Source organism: Erythrolamprus reginae, chromosome 9 (genome assembly GCF_031021105.1).
Source record: "Erythrolamprus reginae isolate rEryReg1 chromosome 9, rEryReg1.hap1, whole genome shotgun sequence".
In the NCBI taxonomy this organism is placed as follows: domain Eukaryota; kingdom Metazoa; phylum Chordata; class Lepidosauria; order Squamata; family Dipsadidae; genus Erythrolamprus; species Erythrolamprus reginae.
The window spans coordinates 40,272,500-40,296,274 of record NC_091958.1 but is presented as its reverse complement, the minus strand read 5'-3'; the positions used below and the strand labels follow the sequence as shown (position 1 = coordinate 40,296,274).

General features: G+C 47.0%; 1 protein-coding gene across 1 annotated transcript in view; it reads left to right on the top strand.

Annotated features, from left to right (window-relative positions):
- Window positions 1-517: 517 nt before the first annotated feature.
- PRKCB (protein kinase C beta) overlaps window positions 518-23,775 on the top strand; it is a 273,710-nt gene continuing 250,452 nt past the window's right edge. The window contains exons 1-2 of the mRNA XM_070760867.1: window positions 518-717; window positions 3,278-3,309. Of these exons, the coding sequence (XP_070616968.1) occupies window positions 518-717; window positions 3,278-3,309 (232 nt within the window). The remainder of the gene's footprint in view (window positions 718-3,277; window positions 3,310-23,775) is intronic.

The window sequence follows — 23,775 nt, the reverse complement described above, 5'->3', positions numbered from 1 at the left end:
CCCCCCCACTGTAGATAGATAGGTAAGTAGGAAGGAAGGTAGGTAGGCAGGTAGACAGGCAGGCAGGCAGACAGATAAATAAATAAATAACTTCCAATCCTGCAGGATCCTATGCAAACCCAGCCAGAATGCAGTTTTGGGGGCTTCCTGGGCTACCCAGACGCCCCCCCAAAGGGACCGAGGGGAAGGGGTCCCCAATGGAAAGCATCGAGGGCCCCATTCCCGCAGAGCCCCCACTTCCCCCCCCTTTCTGCCCCTCCCTCGCCTCCTTTCAGCCTCCCATCTCCGCTGGCCTTGCCTGCCTCTGGGGGGGGGGTGTCGGGTCGGCGGAAGGGGCGGGCGGGGGCGGGCCGCGGGGCGGGGCAGGGAGGGGGGATGCTCGGCGCTGCCTTTCTGCCCAGTGGCGGCCAGAGGTGTCGCCGCCGCAGCTTCAGCACCAGCGGGCGGAGCGGCGGCCGCGCCAGGCAGCTCGGCGGTGGCGGCGACGGCGGCGGCGGCATCGGTTGGAGCAGGCAGCATGGCCGAACCGGAGGCGGCGGCGGTGACGGCCGCGGAGCCCCCGTCGTTGCCCGGCCCGGAGGGCGAGGAGAGCCACGTCCGCTTCGCCCGCAAAGGCGCCCTCCGGCAGAAGAACGTGCACGAGATCAAGAACCATAAGTTCACCGCCCGCTTCTTCAAGCAGCCCACCTTCTGCAGCCACTGCACGGACTTCATCTGGTGAGGACAAACGCCCCCCCGCTCGCCCCCCATCCTCGCCCGCCCCCCCCTTCTGCGAGATCTGAGCCGCCTTCCCGCTTAGCCCTGCCGGGCTTTCCCCATCCTCCGAAGAGGATGGACTACACGCTCCATGGTGCACGATCCTGATGGCCCGCTGAAAGCAGTGCTGATGGGGGTGGGAGGTTGCTCCCGGGAGGGCTCCCCCCCATCGCTCCCCCCTCCCTGAGATCTGAGCCGCCTTCCCGCTTAGCCCCGCCGTGCTTTCCCCAGCCTGGAGCCCTCCGAAGAGGATGGACTACATGCTCCATGGGCCGCCTGAAAGGAGCGCTGATGGGGATGGGAGGCTGTTCCCGGAGCTCCCCCACTCATCGCCCCCCCCTTCCCCGAGATCTGAGCCGCTTTCCCGCTTAGCCCTGTCGGGCTTTCCCCAGCCCTCCGAAGAGGATGGACTATATGCTCCATGGTCCATGGCCACTTCGCGCCTGGTGGGCCGCCTGAAAGGAGCGCTGATGGGGATGGGAGGCTGTTCCCGGAGCTCCCCCACTCATCGCTCCCCCCTCCCCGAGATCTGAGCCGCCTTCCCGCTTAGCCCCGCCGGGCTTTCCCCAACCTGGAGGCTTCCGAAGAGGGTGGGCTACATGCTCCATGGTCCACGGCCCCGCGGAAAGGAGCGCTGATGGGGATGGGAGACTGTTCCCGGGAAGGCCCCGGTCCCATTGACAGCCTGCCCCACTTCTGGGCTCACCGACACCCACTTCCCCCCCCCGCCTCCCCCCTCACACGGTCGGCTGCCTGCTCTGTGCGCCCTTGTCTCTCCCCCCCCCCTCCGCAGCCCCCGCCCGCCACCTCCGCTTCCTCTACGCCCTGGAGGCCAAGCAGGCAACTTTTACTCCCCGCTTCTCTGGCCGGCTGTTGCCCCCCCCCCCGCCCCTTCCATTAGCTGTCTTAGCCCTGCCGGGATTTCCCCAGCCTGGAGCCCTCCGAAGAAGATGGACTCCATGGTCCACCGCCACTTCGCACCTGATGGGCCGGCCCGAAATGAGGGCGGATGGGGATGGAAGGCTGTTCCCGGCAGCCCCCCCCTCATCGCCCCCCCCCCCCCGTTAGCTGTCTTAGCCCTGCCAGGATTTCCCTAGCCTGGAGCCCTCCGAAGGGGATGGACTCCATGTTCCATGGTCCATGGCGTCTGATGGGCCGGCCCGAAAGGAGCGCTGATGGGGATGGAAGGCTGTTCCCGGCAGCCCCCACCTCATCGCCCCCCCGCCACAGTCAGCTGCCTGTTCTGTGCACCCTTGTCTTGTCGCCCCCCCATACCCCCCCCCCCCCGCCGCCTCCGCTTCCTCTCCGCCCTGGAGGCCAAGCAGGCAACTTTGGCACCCCGCTTCTCTGGCCAGCTGCTGCCCCCCCTAATCCTTGCCCCCCCAGGCTCCCCCCTCCTCTAGATCTGAACCTCCTTCCCCTGCCTTACAGCAGCCTGGAACCCACCAAGGAGGCTGGGCTACATGTTCCATGGTCCACGGCCACCTCGCGCCTGATGGCCGGGCTCGAAAGGAGCGTGGATGGGGATGAGAGGCTTTGACAGCCGGCCCCTGCACCTTCTTCCCCAGATATAGGGAGGGGGCTTGCGATGCAAGGGGGAGAAGGCAGGAGGGAGGGGCTGAAAGGAGGGATGGCTTGGCCAAGGTGATGGGCAGCTCCGTTGGAAACTTCCCCGCAGCCTCCTGGACCGAGCTAGCAGCATCCAGGAGGGGCAAATGGCCCTCTGTGCAGGCCCTGAACATCAGCCTCTCCCAACTGAACAGGGATTTTACCCAGAGGGAGAAAAACCCTTGGTGGGTGGGAGGAGGGTCAAGGAAGACAGATGCTGAGACCTGTTAAGACAAGCATCTACTACTCTTTCAGTCAAATAATATTTTCTCATGTTGCTACTGATATTTTCCCCAACAATCTGAGGTTATAGTTGGGGGAAAGATCAGAAGCAACATGAGAAAATATTATTTGACTGAAAGAGTAGTAGATGCTTGGAACAAACTTCCAGTAGACGTGGTTGGTAAATCCACAGTCACTGGATTTAAACACGCCTGGGATAAACATAGATCCATCCTAAGATAAAATACAGGAAATACAGTAGTATAAGGGCAGACTAGATGGACCATGAGGCCTTTTTCTGCCGTCAATCTTCTATGTTTCTATATTTCTACCCTCAACCACAATTTTGGGAAAGAAAAGATAAGGTGAACACAACTCCTTCAACTGGGGTCTCCCCAGCGTGTGCTAAATAGGCACCCCTTGACCCAGGAACTCTTGACCAGTGCAGGACCAGTGATTCCCATAGCCAAATGTTGATTTCAAAGATGGACCGTGCTGAAGTCTGCCAAGTTCTCCCTTCTGTACAGGGACCATGGAAAGGGTCTAAAATGAAATGTGGGTTTGGGCTTTTTTTCTTTTGTTTTACTTGTGCTGAAACCCTGAGGCTCACCTGGAAGCCACATTAAAGAAGAGGATGTTGGCACCTGGATGTGTGAATTCTAACAGGGTGTTGTATCTTTTTCCTTTGCAGGGGATTTGGAAAGCAAGGTTTCCAGTGTCAGGGTGAGTTACAAGCGCTATATATCTATATCTATCTATCTATATTGGCAGAGGTGGGCTGCAAAGGTGGAATGGTGACATGTGCCCGCCCCCATGGCTCTGAGTACTAGCAGAGTCCAGCACAATTATGCTACTGCACCTGGGCAGGTAGCAAAATCATGCACAGAGACGCAGAACCAGTAGAAAAAATTCTTTTTTCCCTCTTTTGATCTCTGGGTATGTTTTTCCTATTGCAGTAAATGAGGTTGAATGTGTATATGGGTTTTTAATTTTTTTTAAAATTTATTAGATTTGTTGTGAATTGTTTTATTGTATGTTGTGAGCCGCCCCGAATCTACGGAGAGGGGCGGCATACAAATCTAATAAATAAATAAATAAAATAAATAAATAATCTTAGAAGAGCTGTGCTTGTGTGTACATACAGTTCATATAGTAGACAATGCATATTTTTGTGTGCCTGTGTGTAATATATATATATTCTACATATACATAAAATTAAATAGTAGATTAGATTAGATTTATTGGATTTATATGCCGCCCCTCTCCGCAAACTCGGGGCGGCTCACAACAATAATAAAAAACAATACATAACAAATCCAATGCCCACCAATCTAATTACAATTTAAAATTAGTAATTTCATAAAACAATCCCAATATATATAAAAAACAGGCACACAGTCAATCAATCAACGGCAAAACAACATGGGCAGGGGGGAGATGTTTTAGTTCCCCCATGCCTGATGGCAGAGGTGGGTCTTAAGGAGTTTACGAAAGGCAGGGAGGGTGGGGGCAATCCTAATCTCAGGGGGGAGCTGGTTCCAGAGGGTCGGGGCCCCCACAGAGAAAGCTCTTCCTCTGGGTCCCGCCAGACGACAGTAGGTTTTGGATGTTCAGGAATAGTAAATAAGAGAGAGAAATTGTATCTCTTGTGTATCTCATGTCCGTGGGCGATTTCGCTCCCTGCCCAGGTGCAGTGGCAGAATTGCGCTGGACTCCGCTAGCACTCAGAGCCACGGGGGGCAGGCACATGTCACCGTTCCACCTTAGCAGCCCACCTCTGTATATTGGCCTTGTATGCAAATCCCATCAAGGGTTTAGAACCTCTGGGTATGCAGGACTCTGGATGTGGCCTAGCCACACGGGCTGCCTTGTTTTTTTAAAGCCACGGGGGCTCTCAGGAGCGAGGCCTGCATCCTGCCGCATGTTGAGGTCTGGTTGTGTGTTGGTGGTCCAGTGGGATCATGTGGCAAGGAGGTGGTGTGTTTGGCAAGCCTGAATGCTGCCGAGGAGAGACCCCAAGGCGGTTGCCCTCCACGCAGCCTTCTTCTCCTGCGAGCAGCTCTGGGGCTGGATGTCCCCAGCTGTGGGAGGGCTCAGCATCTCTGGCAGGCCGAGCGCGGAGGGCCTCCCTCTTCCTTCTCCCACTCAGAGCCCTTTCGCCCGATGGGTTGCTGGAGAGCTGGGGGGGAGCTCCGAAAGGCAGCCCCTTCCCTCCCCTCTGAGTAGCATTGCCCCCCCTATCAGCCTCCAGGATGTGGGGGAGGCTGATGAGCCTGAAGGGGAAGCGGAAGAAGCTGCCTGGAGGCTCAATGGAGGTGCACCCCCCTCCCCCCTTGACTTCCTCTGTCGCCCTGTCAGTCATCTGGGGGCAGAAGGGGGAGGAGGAGTGGGAGGAGGAGGCAGCTTTTTATTTTATTTATTTATTTATTTTGTCCAATACTACACAATAATACACAGTGAAGGTTATAGAGGATATAGTAGTGAAGAAACACGAGATATAGGAGAGACTATAGGACAGGGGACGGAAGGCACACTAGTGCGCTTATGCACGCCCCTTACTGACCTCTTAGGAATCTGGAGAGGTCAACCGTGGATAGTCTAAGGGTAAAGTGTTGGGGGTTAGGGGATGACACTATGGAGTCCGGTAATGAGTTCCACGCTTTGACAACCCGATTACTAAAGTCATATTTTTTACAGTCAGGTTTGGAACAGTTAATATTAAGCTTGAATCTGTTGTGTGCTCTTGTGTTGTTGTGGTTGAAGCTGAAGTAGTCTTTGACAAGAAGCCCCAAGAAGCTGCTCCTCATCCTGGCTGGCTTCTTGGAGTTTTTGGAGAGGGGCGGCATACAAATCTAATAAATTATTATTATTGTTGTTGTTGTTGTTGTTATTATTATTATTATTATTATTATTGGAGGAGAAATGGAGGGTTTGCTCCAATTGGAGAGAGGGGGGCTCCAGAAAGAGGGTGGGGGGCTACTTTCCATTTGCAGGCAAGGCTTTGGGGGCGGTGAATCGGTTGTGCCACCTCCCCACACCCATGGATTCCCCCTGGATCTCAGCACTTCTCTCTCCAGAAAAGGAGGCAACCTGAGGGGCCCATCTGGGACTTGCCCATCATTTCAATTATGTCCCTGTTGGAAATATGAGGTTGCAAAACGCCTCTTGTTTTATTCACACGTTGGACTGATTTGCAACCTTGTTTACTTCTTTTGAGGCTGGGGCTCTTTCCTTTTTTTGGCCGCATGCTCTGATTTGTTTGTGGATAATATGACGGTTTTTATTCTGCGAGCCAGTTCTTGAAAGCGCTTCGGCTGGGAGGGGAAATACGCCGCGAAGGGGGAAACGGTGGGTGTTTTTTGGTGCTCTCTCTTGTGCAAAGTAGGCGAAAGGGACGGAATTTCACGCAGGGGGGATTCTGGGTGCCACGGCCAGGAATGTCGTGGTTAATTCTTCCGGGGCCTGTAAACCTTCTTCCCTTGACTAAATAGTGTTTAGCCCCCTCCCAGGATGCCGCTGGTCAAAGCAATGGAAACTGCAGTTTAATGTTTCCAAATGTAAAATAATGCACTTGGGGAAAAGGAATCCTCAATCTGAGTATTGTATTGGCAGTTCTGTGTTAGCAAAAACTTCAGAAGAGAAGGATTTAGGGGTCGTGATTTCTGACAGTCTCAAAATGGGTGAACAGTGTGGTCGGGTGGTAGGAAAAGCAAGTAGGATGCTTGGCTGCATAGCTAGAGGTATAACAAGCAGGAAGAGTCCGTGGAGAGGGGCGGCATACAAATCTAAATAATAAATAATAAATAAATAAAGAGGGAGATTGTGATTCCGCTATATAGAGCGCTGGTGAGACCACATTTGGAATCCTGTGTTCAGTTCTGGAGACCTCACCTACAAAAAGAGATTGACAAAATTGAACGGGTCCAAAGACGGGCTACAAGAATGGTGGAAGGTCTTAAGCATAAAACGTATCAGGAAAGACTTAATGAACTCAATCTGTATAGTCTGGAGGACAGAAGGAAAAGGGGGGACATGATCAAAACATTTAAATATGTCAAAGGGTTAAATAAGGTTCAGGAGGGAAGTGTTTTTAATAGGAAAGTGAACACAAGAACAAGGGGACACAATCTGAAGTTACTTGGGGGAAAGATCAAAAGCAACATGAGAAAATATTATTTTACTGAAAGAGTAGTAGATCCTTGGAACAAACTTCCAGCAGACATGGTAGATAAATCCACAGTAACTGAATTTAAACATGCCTGGGATAAACATATATCCATCCTAAGATAAAATACAAAAAACAGTATAAGGGCAGACTAGATGGATCATGAGGTCTTTTTCTGCCTTCAGTCTTCTATGTTTCTATGTTAGCAGGGCCACCATGATAGCCTCTGAGGAGTTTGTGCTGTAGCCATTTTGCTGAGTTCCTTTGAAGGAAACATAGAAACTCCCCCCAGCTCTCTTCAACTCCCCCTCCAGAGATTTGCACTGCCCCCACCCTCCTCGCCTTTTGTAAAAGTTTAAAGACCTATCTGTGCCGCCAGGCTTGCCGCCATTAGACCCCAGCCCCCTGGCCTACGAGTGTAGTAGGTGTGAATGGGAAGGAATGATTTTAAATGTCATTAGAGTTTTTAATGTTTTGTAGCTATATCAATTAGAGTTTTTAGATATGTATATTGCAGTGTTTCCCAACCTTGGCAACTTGAAGATATCTGGACTTCAACTCCCAGAATTCCCCAGCCAGCATTTGCTGGCTGGGGAATTCTGGGAGTTGAAGTCCAAATATCTTCAAGTTGCCAAGGTTGGGAAACACTGGTATATTGTATATTGTTTTGATATGTTGTGAACCGCCCTGAGTCTTCAGAGAGGGACGGCATACAAATCCAATCAATCAATCAATCAATCAATCAATCAATCAATCAATCAAAAAGTGTTGTATTGCCTCTGTACAAATCGATGGTGAGACCACACTTGGAGTCCTGTGTACAGTTCTGGTCACCGCACCTCAAGAAGGATATAATGAAACTGGAAAAGGTGCCAAAAAGGGCAACAAGAATGATAAAGGAAATGGAGCCCCTCCCTTATGATCCTTGGAACAAACTTCCAGCAGACTTGGTTGGTAAATCCACAGTCACTGAATTTAAACATGCCTGGGATAAACATACTGTATATCCATCCTGTTCTGCCAGGCTGTCTGGTAGAAGCCTCCCGAAAAATTCACGGGTACAAATTTCAGACACACACACGTTTGAAAATTCAAAACAATGTCCTTTATCACAAAATTCAAAAGAAACAAAACACCCTTTTTGTATTGCAAAGAGCACTCTTCCCCAAAACAACCTTGTAGGCTGTACAAGTCCCTTAATCAGTCCTTAAGTACTTAGCTAGTAGCTGTGAAGATACGTCACAGCCCTCCTTCTTCCCACTGAAGTGAAACACACACACACTTTACTCTGCTTTGGTATCAAAGGCGTGAAAAATCCACAAAGTTCAGAAACAGCGAGGCACGATCCTGAAGAAGTGCGATTATTCCACAACGGCCAAACTAGCACGCTGCTATTTATAGCAGCAGCTCTAATTACTGGAGCCCCCCCCCCAAACACAGGTGACCTCTCTTATCTCCTGTAATATTTCCTCAATTGGTCTCTTCGATGCATAAGTCTGCGCATGCGTGGGTCTAACACTTCGTCATCCGAATCGACCGAAGATAATGGTGATTGGCTTCCTGGGCTGTGTGCCAAGCCCCCCTCTTCCAAGTCACCCCCACCTTCTTCTTCGTCTGAGGAAACTGCACTCCCTGACTCTGCCGGCAACAAAACAGGCCTAGGACATGTTTGCGTTTCCCCTGCCTCCACCTCCACATTCCCTGGGGCAGGAGCTGGGCCAGAGCCAACCACAACACCTCCTAAGATAAAATACACAAAATAGTATAAGTAGATGGACCAGGAGGTCTTTTTTGCCATCAATGTTTCTATGATCCCACCAGAGGTGCAGCAGGAGTAGAAGGCCAGGAGGATGCTAAGAGGTCCCCCATCTGCTATTCACTCCCGTTTCCCTCCTGCCTGTCCTGGTTCCCCCAGCTGAGCCCCCTTCTCCCAAGTCCTGCCTTGAGGCCCATTTGAGCAGCTGTTTCAGAAGGCAGATGTGAGGTGGGGGGAAATAGCCAGCACGTGCAGCAGTCTATGTGGTAGAGATTTTGTGTGCTTCTCCCCCCCGCCGTCATTCTTTTTGGGTTACAACAGTGGTTCTCAAACTGGGGGTTGGGACCCCTTTGGGGGTTGAATGACTGTTTCCCAGGGGTCGCCTAAATTATGGGAAAAGACAAATTTCCCATGGGGTTAGGAACTAAACTTCGATTCTGGCGCCTTGGAGCATATTTTTACAATCTGACCAATCAGGTGGGAAATGTCCCTCTAACCTTCCTGCCAATGAGCTTCAAGCTCTTTTGGGAGAATTGACGCTCGACTTATGGTTGGGGGTCACCACAACATGAGGAATTGTATTAAGGGGTCACTGCATTAGAAAGGCTGAGAACCACTGGGTTAGAAGTTGACATCACAACCCCAAATGCTGCATCTTCTGCCTGGGTTGAAATAAGATTCTGTTCACTTCTGGCTGGTGGCTCTGTGTGTTTGTGTATGTGCGCTTGTGCACACACGCATGCTCACGTGGGATCTGGCCTTTGCCTGTAGCCGTTGAGGGTCTCCAGCAGGCCAGCGGGAGTCCCTCCTTTGAGAAGGCTTTTCCTCCCCAGCACATGGGGGCCTCAAATGCCTTGGCAAAGCAGAAGGGTGCCCAGAGCATCTCCCGTTCATGCGCTCTGTGGCCACAAGGTCCACCCTGAGCCATCCCAGAGAAGTTGGGGGGTGATGGGGAATCATGGCTGTCTTGATAGGAGGTGGTTTCCCATGAACAGCAGTTGGTAAACTGATCCAAAGTGCCTTCGCTTCCGAAAGAGCAGCGCAGCAGGCTTTGAAACTTGGTGGTATTGATTAGGAGAGTCAGAAAATTAATTACCGGTGAAGCTCTTAGATACACCTTTGGGATTTGCAGTGTGAAAGATGTAATTCTTGCAGTGTTTTCACGGGATTCCATGGACCCTCGAACTGGAAGTTTTAAATATTGGAGATCTGGAGAAATTTTTAATATTGGAGATCTGGAGACATTTTTAATAATATTGGAGATCTGGAGACGTTTTTAATATTGAGGACCTGGAGACATTTTTAATATTGGAGATCTGGAAAAATGTTTAATATTGGGGACCTGGAGATATGTTTCATAATGGAGATCTGGAGACATTTTTAATAATATTGGAGATCTGGAGACGTTTTTAATAATGGAGATCTGGAAAGATAAAATACAGGAAATAGTATAAGGGCAGACTAGATGGACCATGAGGTCTTTTTCTGCCATCAGTCTTCTATGTTTCTATGTTTCTATGTTTCATAATGGAGATCTGGAGACATTTTTAATAATGGAGATCTGGAGAAATGTTTAATATTGGGGATCTGGAGACATTTTTAATATTGGAGATCTGGAGAAATGTTTAATAATGGAAATCTGGAGACATTTTTAATATTGGAGATCTGGAGAAATGTTTAATATTGGGGATCTGGAGACATTTTTAATATTGGAGATCTGGATACATTTTTAATATTGGAGATCTGGAGACATTTTTAACAATGGTGATATGGAGACATTTTTAATTAGAGAGATATGGAGAAAATTTTAATAATGGAGATCTGGAGGAATTTTTAATTGTGAGCCACTCCGAGTCCTTGGAGAGGGGCGGCATACAAATCTAATAAATTATTATTATTATTATTATTATTATTATTATTATTATTATTATTATAGAGATCTGGAGAAAATTTTAATAATGGAGATCTGAAGGAATTTTTAATAAGGGAGATCTGGAGACATCTTTAATATTGGAGATCTGGAGACATTTTTAACAATGGAGATCTGGAGACATTTTTAATAATGGAGATGTGGTTTCCAGCATGTGGGAAGGGAAGGGTAAAGGCCGTCAGATAAAACCAACCTGTCTGGCTTCGGCATCTCTGAGTCTTTGGAGGTTTGGTCAGGGGTGCATTTCCAGGCCCAGGACAGACCTGGAGGCTCCCTTGGGGCGTGGACCCCAGCTTTGAAGCCTGGCTTCCCCCCCTGCACTTGCAGCCAAGGCTACCTGGCAGACTTAGAAGTGATATGGGGTTGATATTCCTAGAGGCGTCTATAATATGGCAAATGATTTAGCTTAAAAAGATAAGTGGTCAAAGCAATGGAAACTGCAGTTTAATGTTTCCAAAGGTAAAATAATGCAGTTCTGTGTTAGCAAAAACGTCAGAAGAGAAGGATTTAGGGGTAGTGATTTCTGACAATCTCAAAATGGGTGAACACTGCAGTCAGGCGGTAGGAAAAGCAAGTAGCATAGCTAGAGGTATAACAAGCAGTAAGAGGGAGATTGTGATCCCACTGTATAAAGCACTGGTGAGACCCCATTTGGAATAATACTGTGTCCATTTCTGGAGACCATACCTACAAAAAAATATTGATAAAATTGAACGGGTCAAAAGACGGGCTACAAACATAGTAGAAGGTCTTAAGCATGAAACATTTATCAGGAAAGACTTAATGAACTCCATCTGTATCGTCTGGAGGACAGACGGAAAAGGGGGGGGACATGATCGAAACATTTAAATATGTTAAAGGGTTAAATAAGGTTCAGGAGAGAAATGTTTTCAATGGGAAAGTGAACCCAAGAACAAGGGGGCACAATCTGAGGTTAGTTGGAAAGGTCAGAAGCAATGTGAGAAAATATTATTTTACTGAAAGAGTAGTAGATGCTTGGAACAAACTTCCAGCAGACATGGTTGGTAAATCCACAGTCACTGAATTTAAACATGCCTGGGATAAACATAGATCCATCCTAAGATAAAATACAAGAAATAGTTTAAAGGGCAGACTAGATGGACCAGGAGGTCTTTTTCTGCCCTCAGTCTTCTATGTTTCTATGGGATGGGAAGGGGTCCTGGGCCAGACCTCTTTGGCATGTCTTAGCAACAGCTGTTGTGATTGGGGGGTGGGGCGGAGGGGTTTTTAGGGTTCCCACGACACATTCTTCCAGGAGAAAACCCCAGTTTCTCTTGTTGAAGGCAGAGGTTGAAGGCCCTCAGCAGGGCTCAGAAACCACTTTGTCCCTCTCCTCCTGGTGTGACTCCTGACACACCCTTTCTGCCATTTGTCCTCACAGCTCACATAGGACAGGGAACAGAAGTGGGGGGTCTTTCAGGGCTAGCACAATCCCAGGTGGGAACACAGGGCTGTTGTGTTCCTCGTTGTCTTTCTTTCTTTGCCTTCATTTGGTGTGGCGGCGGCATTCACGGTCAGCCATAAAGTAGAATTGATAGGCATTCATTTAGACATTGATCTGGAACTTAAAATATTGTTTGCTGCCGGCTTGTTGGCTGAGGTTTTTCTCCCTTCTCAGGAGCAGAGAAAAACCTACAGGTGGTTAGAACCAGTGAAATCCCAGACAGAGCAGCAAACTTTCCACATATTAGAGACCCCCCCACACCACAATTCACGGTCTTGGTTATTACCTTTTGTTGTGTTTGTTTTAAAAATATTCGCAGAAAATCTGCGATTGGTTAAGACGCGGCTATTCAGAAAATAGCCGCGAAAGTTAAATGTGTGTCAGTTGGGAAAAGCCCGCGTTTAAAAGAGTATAAAAAGGCAACGGGTTAGCCGTTGCCCTCATTCCGGCAAATCTACCGTTCCAGTGTTTGTAATCTCTCTTGCCATGAATAAACCAGTTTGATTTAAACTACCGGAGTCCTGACTTTTCAGTGGCGACGAGGAGGTCGAACTCCCGCTAACGCAGCCATGAACTCGGCCATGGCTCCACCGCCGCCTGTATTCAACTCCGAGACGGAAGCTTGGACCTCGTATATGTCCAAATTCACATTTTTCCTGAAAGCGAGCAATCTACATGACGCCGATGACGAGAGGAAGAAAGCTATATTCCTCGCTTATTGCGGCACAGAAGTCTACAGCCTAGCCTCTACACTCGTTGACCCAGACACCCTGGAAACCGTCGCATGGTCAACTCTACAAGCAAAACTTGCCGCTCATTACCAGCCGACGACTCCTGTCCGCGTATACCGCCATCAATTCGCTCAGATGAGGCAAGCGGACGGAGAATCCACCAACGATTTTATAACTCGGCTACGCGCACTCCTTCCGAAGTGCAAATACAAGGATCCAGAGGAACAATTGATTGACCGCCTTATTTTCGGTCTAACCAATATCACGCTCCAGAAGAAATACTTAGTTGATGAGGATGCCTCTCTCCAAGACATTCTTAAGGCAGCAAAAGCCTCCGAGGTATCTGAAACATCTGTTGCCGAAATTAAACGCGCAACCTCAACCGTTCATCACATTCCTGATGAATCACCTTGGCACGCCTGCTCTCCTGATGAAAAACACTCGGAATCCGCTACTCCAGACGACACCTGTCTCCAAATCCGAAGAGCCTCCGACCATGACGCCAAAGAAGCCTCCCGTGCAGACAGATGTGCCGGCTGCAACGGAAATCACCCTCGTTTTCGCTGCCATTTCAAGGACGCCTATTGCCGCCGTTGCCAGCGCCGCGGCCACATCGCTGAAGTCTGCCGCGCCGCCAACCCAACTCCAGCAACTCAGCAAAACCAACGACCCTATTTTTCACCGAGGAATCGACGACCACCGTTTTCACGCAACGTTTCCCGCCCGGCTGACAACTCGCCCTCTTCTAACCAACGAGGTAACTCCCCTTCTTCCGTAAACTGCAATTTCCCCGCTGCGGAAAACAAGCTATTTGTTTCTCTTTTCCTCAACGGCCACCCCTGCCAAATGGAATTAGACACCGGTTCCAGACATTCCATAATGCCTTGGGAAAAACTTAAATTATATTTACCTCGTGTAAAACAAACTGACTTGCAACCTTGGGAACCGGGTTTGAGTGATTTTCAGGGCCATTCAATTCCAGTATTAGGATGCTTAAATGTTCCTATTGCGTTTAAAAAATTTCAAGGGCTTTTACCTCTGTTAGTGGTTGACGGTCCTAAACACACATTACTGGGACTTAGATGGTTACAACCTTTAGGCATTGAAATTTCAGGGGTTAACAATGTATGTGACTCTTTTGACCCAAATGATTTATTGAAAGAATTTCCCGAAGTTTTTTCTAGCACTCTGGGTAAATATACAGGCAGCCCCATATCGTTTAATCTGGACCCAAATATTTCGCCTATCCGATTAAAGCCCCGCAGAATTCCCATTCCACTTTTGCCTAAAGTGGATGAACAATTGGACAAATTGATAGCTCAGGGCATTTTAATTCCCACTGATCATGCCAAATGGGAAACTCCTATTGTAACGCCCGTTAAGCCGGATGGCTCTATTAGAATTTGCGCAGATTATAAAGCCACGATTAATAAAGCACTACAGCATAATGCCTATCCAATCCCAGTAGTGCAACAACTCTTGCACACCTTAGGAAATGGGTCCATCTTCGCGAAGTTGGACCTGGCACAGGCATATCAACAGCTTACCGTAGATCAAGACACCTCTGAGGCCCAGACAATCGTAACTCATAGAGGTGCCTTTAAATGCACCCGGCTCCAGTTTGGAGTCTCTACCGCCCCAGGTATCTTTCAGGGTCTGATGGAACGCATTTTAAATAATATTCCTGGGGTCGTTCCATATTTCGACGACGTATTAATATCAGCCACATCCAAATCTGAGTTATGGGACAGAATCAGGCGCGTTTTAACTAAATTTAAAGAAACAGGACTCCATTTAAAAGCAGACAAATGTTCTTGGGCCGTGCCCAAAGTTGAATTCTTGGGTTTTACAATAGATCGTTTTGGAATTCACCCCACAAATGACAAAGTTGATGCCATAAGAAATGCTCCCACCCCCTCAGATAAGACAGACTTACAAGCATTCCTAGGACTCCTTAACTTTTATTCCGTCTTTCTTAAACAGAAAGCGACGGTGGCAGAACCGCTTCATAACCTCCTAAAGAAAGACTCTGCCTGGACGTGGGGACCAAAAGAACAAGCCGCTTTCACAGCAGTAAAAAATTTACTTTCCTCCAACAGTGTCTTAGTACAATATAATGTAGCTATGCCCTTATCCCTAACCTGCGACGCTTCACCGTTCGGCATAGGAGCCGTCCTCAGCCATAACTTTCCGGACGGCACAGAAGCCCCAATAGCCTATTATTCTAAAACTCTTTCGGCAGCTGAAAGGAATTACTCCCAACTCGACAAGGAGGCGTTAGCCCTTGTCGCTGGAGTTAAACGATTTCATTATTATCTTTGTGGTCGGCCCTTTACGTTAATCACCGACCATAAACCGCTTTTAGGTATTTTGGCGGGAAACAAACAAACTCCCGCCTTTCTTTCCCCTCGCATGACTCGTTGGACTATTTTTTTAGCCGCTTACAATTATACATTAATCCACAGGGGGGGGAAAGAGATAGGAAATGCTGATGCATTAAGCAGGTGCCCCCAAACAGAATTAGTCAGTGACCCAGCCCCTGCCTCAAGCGTTTTATTAATTGAAACTAGTAAACAAACGTTATTAACAGCAACAGAAATAGCCAATCAGACACAAGTAGATCCAATTTTGAAATACATTAAACAATGGATATTAAAGGGATGGCCAATTGAACAACAACCAAACCAATTTCAACCTTTTAAGAATAGACAGTTTGAATTAAATGTGTTAAAAGATTGTATATTATGGGGAGACAGGGTTGTTATTCCAAAATCCTTACAGAAGCAAGCATTGCAGTTATTGCATATAGGTCACCCAGGAATAGTCAAAATGAAAACTATTGCCAGAAGTCATTTATGGTGGCCAGGGTTGGACAAGGACATAGAGTCATGGGTGGGTGGTTGTGTACCCTGCCAGAGAACAAGACCCAACCCACCAAAAGTCACACCATCAGAGTGGCCAACACCAAGAGGGCCCTGGTCTAGAATACATATTGACTTTGCAGGACCAATCAGGGGCCAATCCTTTTTACTGGTTGTGGATGCATACTCCAAGTGGCTGGAAATTGAACTCATGGCATCCACAACTACTAGCGCAACTATAAAGGCATTAAGGAAAATGTTTGCCACACATGGTATTCCAGATATTTTGGTATCTGACAACGGGCCTCAGTTAACAGCCCGTCAAATGGAACTATTTCTTGCAGACCAGGGCATAAAGCATGTGCTCACTCCACCTCATTTTCCCCAAGCTAATGGGCAAGCAGAACGAATGGTTAGAACCACAAAGGAAGCATTAAACAAAGCACCATTAGGAGATTGGCAACAACAAATTGATGAATTTTTAACCATTCAGCATATTACGCCGTCAGCGTCCACAAACAAAAGCCCGGCAGTACTTTTAATGGGCAGAAACCTCCGTTCTAAATTAGACAGAATTCACCCAAATTACCAGAATGACCAAAAAGAAATAAAAGTACAAAGTGAGAGACAGTTTAACATCGGGGATTTAATTTATGCTAAAGACTATGATTCGAACGATAAATGGAAAGATGGAACAGTATTAGATAAAACAGGTTTAAAAACATACATCGTAATATTAACAGATGGGCGCAGTTGGCATCGGCATGTCGACCAACTACGCAAGAGAATGAAGACTAACCCAGACATTTTGCCTACTGTAGACAAACCAATAGAGGACTTACCAGAACCACCTCGAGACTCCAGCGATGGCTGCTTGTTGCCCCTGGCGGCCGGCGAAGATCAAAATGCATCATCGCAACCAGGCCCGTCAGAGACTAGCCTTAGCGGAGCAACGGAGCCGGCCGTCCAGGCAAGCAGCTCCCAGCAAAATGAACTGTGCAGGTCCCAGAGATCTGTAAAGCCACCAATCCGCTTGCAGGACTATGTGACGTGGATTAACACGTAATCATGGTCTCAGCCAAAGAGGGAGGGGTGTTGTGTTTGTTTTAAAAATATTCGCAGAAAATCTGCGATTGGTTAAGACGCGGCTATTCAGAAAATAGCCGCGAAAGTTAAATGTGTGTCAGTTGGGAAAAGCCCGCGTTTAAAAGAGTATAAAAAGGCAACGGGTTAGCCGTTGCCCTCATTCCGGCAAATCTACCGTTCCAGTGTTTGTAATCTCTCTTGCCATGAATAAACCAGTTTGATTTAAACTACCGGAGTCCTGACTTTTCACCTTTAAATCCCTACAAGGCTTGGGACCAGAGTGTCTTCCAAACCAGTGTTTCCCAAACTTGGCGACTTGAAGATATTTGGACTTCAACTCCCAGAATTCCCCAGCCAGCAAATGCTGGCTGGGGAATTCTGGGAGTTGAAGTCCAGATATCTTCAAGTTGCCAAGGTTGGGAAACACTGTAAATCCAAACCACCTTCTATCACATAGCTTCCTGTGCAGTGATGGGCTCTTACGATGCGGTCTGGTACACAGAACCAGTAGAAAAAAATTGATTTTTTTTCTTTACCCCTCCTTTTGGGCTCTGGGTATGTTTTTCCTATCGTAGTAAATGAGGTTGAATGTGTATAATTTTGGAAAAGTTGTGCACGCGTATGTGTGTGTCTATTTAGGATTTAGGGGTCGTGGTTTCTGACAGTCTCAAAATGGGGGAAGAGTGCAGTCAGGCGGTAGGGAAAGCAAGTAGAATGCTTGGCTGCATAGCTAGAGGTATAACAAGCAGGAAGAGAGAGATTGTGATCCCGCTGTATAGAGCACTGGTGAGACCCCATTTGGAATAATACTGTGTTCAGTTCTGGAGACCTCACCTACAAAAAGATATTGACAAAATTGAACAGGTCCAAAGGCGGGCTACAAAAAATGGTGCAAGGTCTTAAGCATAAAACGTATCAGGAAACACTTCATGAACTCGGTCTGTATAGTCTGGAGGACAGAAGGGAAAGGGGGGACATGATTGAAACATTTAAATGTGTTAAAGGGTTAAATAAGGTTCAGGAGGGAAGTGTTTTAATAGGAAAGTGAACCCAAGGACATGTGGCCACAATCTGAGGTTAGTTGGGGGAAAGATCAGAAGCAACGTGAGGAAATAGCTTTTTACCGAAAGAGTAGTAGATGCTTGGAACAAAATTCCAGCAGTTGGTGGTTGGTAAATCCACAGTAAATGAATTGAAACATGCCTGGGATAAACATAGATCCATCCTAAGATAAAATACAGGAAATAGTATAAGGGCAGACTAGATGGACCAGGAGGTATTTTTCTCCCGTCAATATTATATGTTTCTATAGAGCAGTGTTTCCCAACCTTGGCAACTTGAAGATATCTGGACTTCAACTCCCAGAATTCCCCAGCCAGCATTTGCTGGCTGGGGAATTCTGGGAGTTGAAGTCCAAATATCTTCAAGTTGCCAAGGTTGGGAAACACTGCTATAGGGCACTGTAAAGTGGTATATAAGTCTAAGTGCTATTGCTAATGAAGGAAGATGATCAGTTTTTGTTTAAGAGACGAGGAGGAAGTGAATGGGCCTGTGTGCAACCATTGGGCTATTTTTTCTTTCTTGGAACCGCAAGGGGAACTAAGACTCTCTGGTAGACAGCGAACACACAGCACCATTTCCGAGAGGTCACGCAAGACTTAGACTCACTTCATTGTCACTTTGAATTTACAGTAAAAGGCATACATTGAAATGAAATGTCATTGCATGCAGCTCTCAAAGGGTTTTTACCTCTAATATGCCCTACATAAACATGACGCAATAAATAAACAAATACAAAATTAGGCACGGACGGCTAGTAGCCCACCGCTGCATGTAATATATTACATGCAGCGGTGGGCTATTTGCTGGAATGCTAAATTGCATTCGCTGCTGTGGCTCGTGAGTGCTTCCTGGGCCAGTTCAATTTTGCTTCTGCACCTGTGGGGGTAGCAGAATCGCGCACGGAAATGCAGGTCCGCCCGTGTTTTGGCATGCGCGGAAGCAAGACAAACTTGCCCAAATCACTCCGTGCGCGGTTTTGCTACCTCCACAGGTACAGAAGCAATATTGCACTGGACCAGCAAGCACTCACAAGCCGCAGCGGCGAGCACAACTTAGTGTTCTGGCTCATAGCCCACCGCTGATTACATGACACATAGAAATAACACAGTCTGGTCCAAAAACGAATATCGTTATTGGAAGTTTTTGGCGCTTTTATTTTTTAGGGATTCCTTTTTAATGGGCATCTATTATTTAAAAAGGTTAATAAATATACAGTACAGTAATACCTCATCTTACGAACCTAATTGGTTCCGGAAGGAGGTTCGTATGGCGAAAGGTTCGTAACACGAAACAATGTTTCCCATTGGAAACAATGTAAAAGCGATTAATGCGTGCAAGGGGGGAAAAATCCCAAAATGGCGCTGTCACCTTTTAAAACAGCCGGGAGGGCTTCTCGGCGGCCTCCCAAACCCGAACCTTTTGGGTTCAGGTTCGGGAGGCTGCCAAGAAGCGCCGCCGCCAGCCTGTCACCTTCTTAAACAGCCGGGGGAGCTTCTCGGCCTTCTCCCGAACCTGAACCTGGAAGTTTGGGTTTAGGTTCGGGTTCCAGAGGCCGCCGAGAAGCGCCCGGCTGTTTCAGAAGGTTACAGACAGGCGGCGCCGCTCGGCAGAGCGCCGTTTTTGTGATCGGTGGCAGCGTTTTCAGTCAATCTGGAGGCTGGAAAGGAGGTGGGGAATTCCATGGGCGGAGCTTTGACGTCACGAAGACGTCCTTCGTGGTCGGCCGGGTTCGGGTTCAGGAGAACGCCGAGAAGCTCCCCTGCTGTTTAAGAAGGTGACAGGCGGGCGGTGGCGCTTCTCGGTGGCCTCCCAAACCGGAACCCAACTTGAGGTTGGCAGAGACTGGGGTCTAGTGACAGCATCTCAAATACTGGAAAACAATGATCATCCCCTGAATAGTTTGCCCTCCGTATCTGTTATCATCTTTATTGCTCTTTCTAGGATCTCAGCACCTTTTTTGTATTGTGGTGATCAGAACCAGACGCAGCATTCCAAGTGTGGTCTCACTAGTCCAACATAAAGTGGCATTATCACTTCCCATGATTTTGGTGCTATCTCTGTTTTGATGCATCCTGGAACAGCAAAAAACAGCTTCTGCACATGTGCAGAAGTGAAAAACGAGAGGGCAGTGCCTATGGCGCCCAGAGAGCTCATTCAGGGGGCTGGCCAGCCAGCCATCGCTACCAGTTCGGCGAGTGGGGAGAAATTCCCGCTACCAGTTCTATAGAACCGGTCTGAACTGGTAGAAACCCACCTCTAAGTAGCAAGGCATCCAAGATTATAGCATGAGAAATATTAACTTTTATAGATCTGTAGGTCAGCGGTTCAAATCTCATCACTGGCTCATCAAGGTTGACTCAGCCTTCCATCCTTCCGAGGTGGGTCAAATGAGGACCCGGATTGTAGGGGGCAATGTGCTGGCTCTGTTTAAAAGTGCTTTTGCTAACCTGTTGTAAGCCTCCCTGAGTCTAAGGAGAAGGGCGGCATAAAAATCAAATAAATAGTAATAGTAATAATAATAATAATAATAATAATAATAATAATAATAATGAAACAATCGATCACATACTCAGCTGCTGCAAAAAGATCGCACAGACTGACTACAAGCATAGACATGATGTTGTGGCACAGATGATCCACTGGAACTTGTGCTGGAACTACCATTTTCCAGTGGCAAAGAACTGGTGGGATCATAAGCCCGAAAAAGTGGTCGAAAATGAGCAAGCAAAACTACTGTGGGACTTCCGACTGACTGAATTCTGAAGCATAACACACCAGACATCCTGATTGTGGAGAAAAAGAAAGTATGGATCATCGACATCGGAATGCCAGGAGACAGCAGAATTGAGGAGAAGCAGCTAGAGAAATTAGTGAAATACGAAGATCTAAAAATCGAGCTGCAACGACTCTGGCATAAGCCAGTGAAAGTGGTGCCAGTGGAACTTGGCACGCTGGGTGCAGTGCCAAAGGATCTCAGCGGACATTTGAAAACCATCGGAATTGACAAAATCTCCTTCTGTCAATTGCAAAAGGCCGCTTTACTGGGATCGGCAAACATAATTCGTCGCTACATCACGCAGTCCTAGGTGCTTGGGAAGCGCCCGACTGGTGATGAAATACGAAATCCAGCATAGTGATCTCGTTTGCTGTGTTGTACTGACATAATAATAATAATAATAATAATAATAATAATAATAATAATAATAATAATAAAATTCATTGTCCTGGAAAGCACCAGATCCTGACGGCAGGCTAAAAGAAACCTTTAGTAAACCTAGTCCACTAGCTAGTTAGTTCCCCGAGAATGCTCACTTTGTTGGTCTTGGCAGCTTGACAGCCCCATCTTAGCTAATATATAATGTCTTCAATTTTTGACACAGTTGGTTTCCAAGAGAAGCGGGGAAATCCACCCAAACAGTTCTTGGCAAGATCCTCTGCCGCCCACCACGGATGAGGCAGGGTTTTTTCAAGCAGCACAGCTCCAGGCTACAGGAAGAGGATGTCTGGTCGGCTGTGTCTGGGCACTGAAGTGGCATCTCAGTTAAGTCCAAGGTGCTCAGGATCAAAGCAATTGCAGTGCTCATGCAACATGTTCTGTCCAAAGGGTTAAGGTGCTGTCTGGCACCACTCAACTTGCTAAGACTTCGGCTGTGTTCCCCTAGCCCAGGGGTAGGCAAAGTTGGCTCTTCTATGACATTTGGACTTCAACTCCCAGAATTCCTGAGATAGCACGATTAGCTTCGGAATTCTTGCAGTTGAAGTCCACATGTCATAGAAGAGCCAACTTTGCCCATCCCTGGCACTAGATGTTCTTTTTTTTAATAAGAAATTTTTATTATTTAAAACAAACAAAGAAGCGTGCAACAAAAAATTGCATATACCTGTTTTATTTATTTATTTGTTTATTTGTTTGTTTGTTTGTTGATTGATTGATTGGATTTGTATGCCGCCCCTCTCCGTGGACTCGGGGCGGCTAACAACAGTGATAAAAACAGAATGTAAAAATCCAATACTAAAACAGCTAAAAACCCTTGTTATAAAACCAATCATACATACAAATATACCATGCATACATTGTAGAAGCCTAGGGGGAAAGATTATCTTAGTTCCCCCATGCCTGACGGCAGAGGTGGATTTTGAGGAGCTTACGAAAGGCAAGGGGGGTGGGGGCTATTCTAATCTCTGGGGGGAGTTGGTTCCAGAGGGCCGGGGCCGCCACAGAGAAGGCTCTTCCCCTGGACCCCGCCAACCGACATTGTTTAGTTGATGGGACCCGGAGAAGGCCCACTCTGTGGGACCTAACTGGTCGCTGGGATTCGTGTGGCAGAAGGCGGTCCCTGAGATAATCTGGTCCGGTGCCATGAAGGGCCTTATAGGTCATAAAGATCTATAAAGATTTTACAGATCTAATACCGTAACATTTTACATATTGTTCTTATAAATCACATCTCTATGTCATAAGCAAACTATATACAATTCAGCAAGTTAATAAGGCATAAAGTTTTGATACATTTGAATTTTCTTCTGCATGTACACCTATACTTATTTTTGTATTGATATATTTAAGTTATTTTGTGGATCCATTCATACCATCTTTGCCATATCTCTTTGGTTTCTTTAATTCTTACTCCTTTAATTGCGTTTGTCATTTCATCCATTTCAGCACAACTATAGATTTTCTCGATAATCAACTTTTCAGACGGGATTTAGTCTTTTTTCCACATTTGCGCTATTGAAATTCTTCCTGCAGTGATTATATGCGTCATAAGATATAACTTTTGCCTAGAATAGTGTCGTCTGCAGATTCCTAAAAGCATGCTTTCTGGGGAATATTCGATTTGTTCCTCCAGAATTTCTGTGAGACACTTATGTGTGGTTTTCCATATACTTTGGATTTTAGAGCAGGACCACCACATATGAAAAAAGGTTCCCGGGTATTTCCCAGGAACCTGGCACTAGATGTTCTATAAGGTTCCTTCCAACTCTGTTAATCTGTTAAAACAGCTCCCACTTGCAAGGAGAATAGTCTATGCCAGTGATGGTGAACCTAAGGCACGGTTGCCACAGGTGGCATGCGGAGCCATATCGGCTGGCACATGAGCCATTGTCCTAGCTCAGCTCCAACGTGCATGTGTGTGCCAGCTAGCTGATGTTTGGCTTGCACAGAGGCTTTGGGAGGGCATTTTTACCCTTTTTAAAAAAAATAAATAAATCATTTTTACCCTCTCTCAGCTCCAGGGAAGCCTTTGGAGCCTGGGGAGGGCGAAACATGAGCCTACTGGGCTCACCAGAAGTTTCAAAACAGGCCATTTCTGGCCTCCAGAGGGCCTCCGGGTGGAGGGGGAAGCTATTTTCACCCTCCCCAGGCATTGAATTATGGGTGTGGGCACTCGCGCATGTGTGCACATGCACACTCTTTCAGCACCCGAGGAAAAAAAAAGGTTTGCCATCACTTCCCTAGTGAGAAAGTCTCTGGTTGCACTTAATCGTGGCAACCCAGACCATAAATTCAAGCTTTGGCTGTATCTAGGGTTGGTCCTCATCGTCATCATCACCATCAATCAATCAATCATCATCATCATCATCATCGTGCATATGCTACCTGACTCCCCACAATTCTGAGTCGCCTCGAGAAGGGCGGCATAGAAATCTAATAAATAAATAAATAGATGGATGGATGGATAGATAGATAAATAGATGATTGATAGACAGATTGATAGATTGATAGATCGATTGATTGATAGATAGATAGATAGATGGATAGATGGATAGATTTATAGAGATGATAGATAGATAGATAGAGATGATAGATAGATAGATAGATAGATAGTAGATAGATAGATAGATTGATAGATAGATACTGTAGATAGATGGATAGATAGATAAAAAATAAAATAAAATAAAATAAACAAATAAATAAATTCTGGGCAATTCAGAAATTGTTAAAAGCATTGAACAACAACAAAACCCAATAAAAGGCCAGAAATGACCGGCCAGATCCGAGTAAAGAAGAAAAGGTGCTTCCAAAAGGCTGAAGGGAAGAGCCAGTCCTTCAAAGCCCTCCAAAGCTCTAGTATGGGTCACTTGAAACTTGGGGGAAGGGAAACTCAATTCTGGGGGTGGGGGGGCAAGA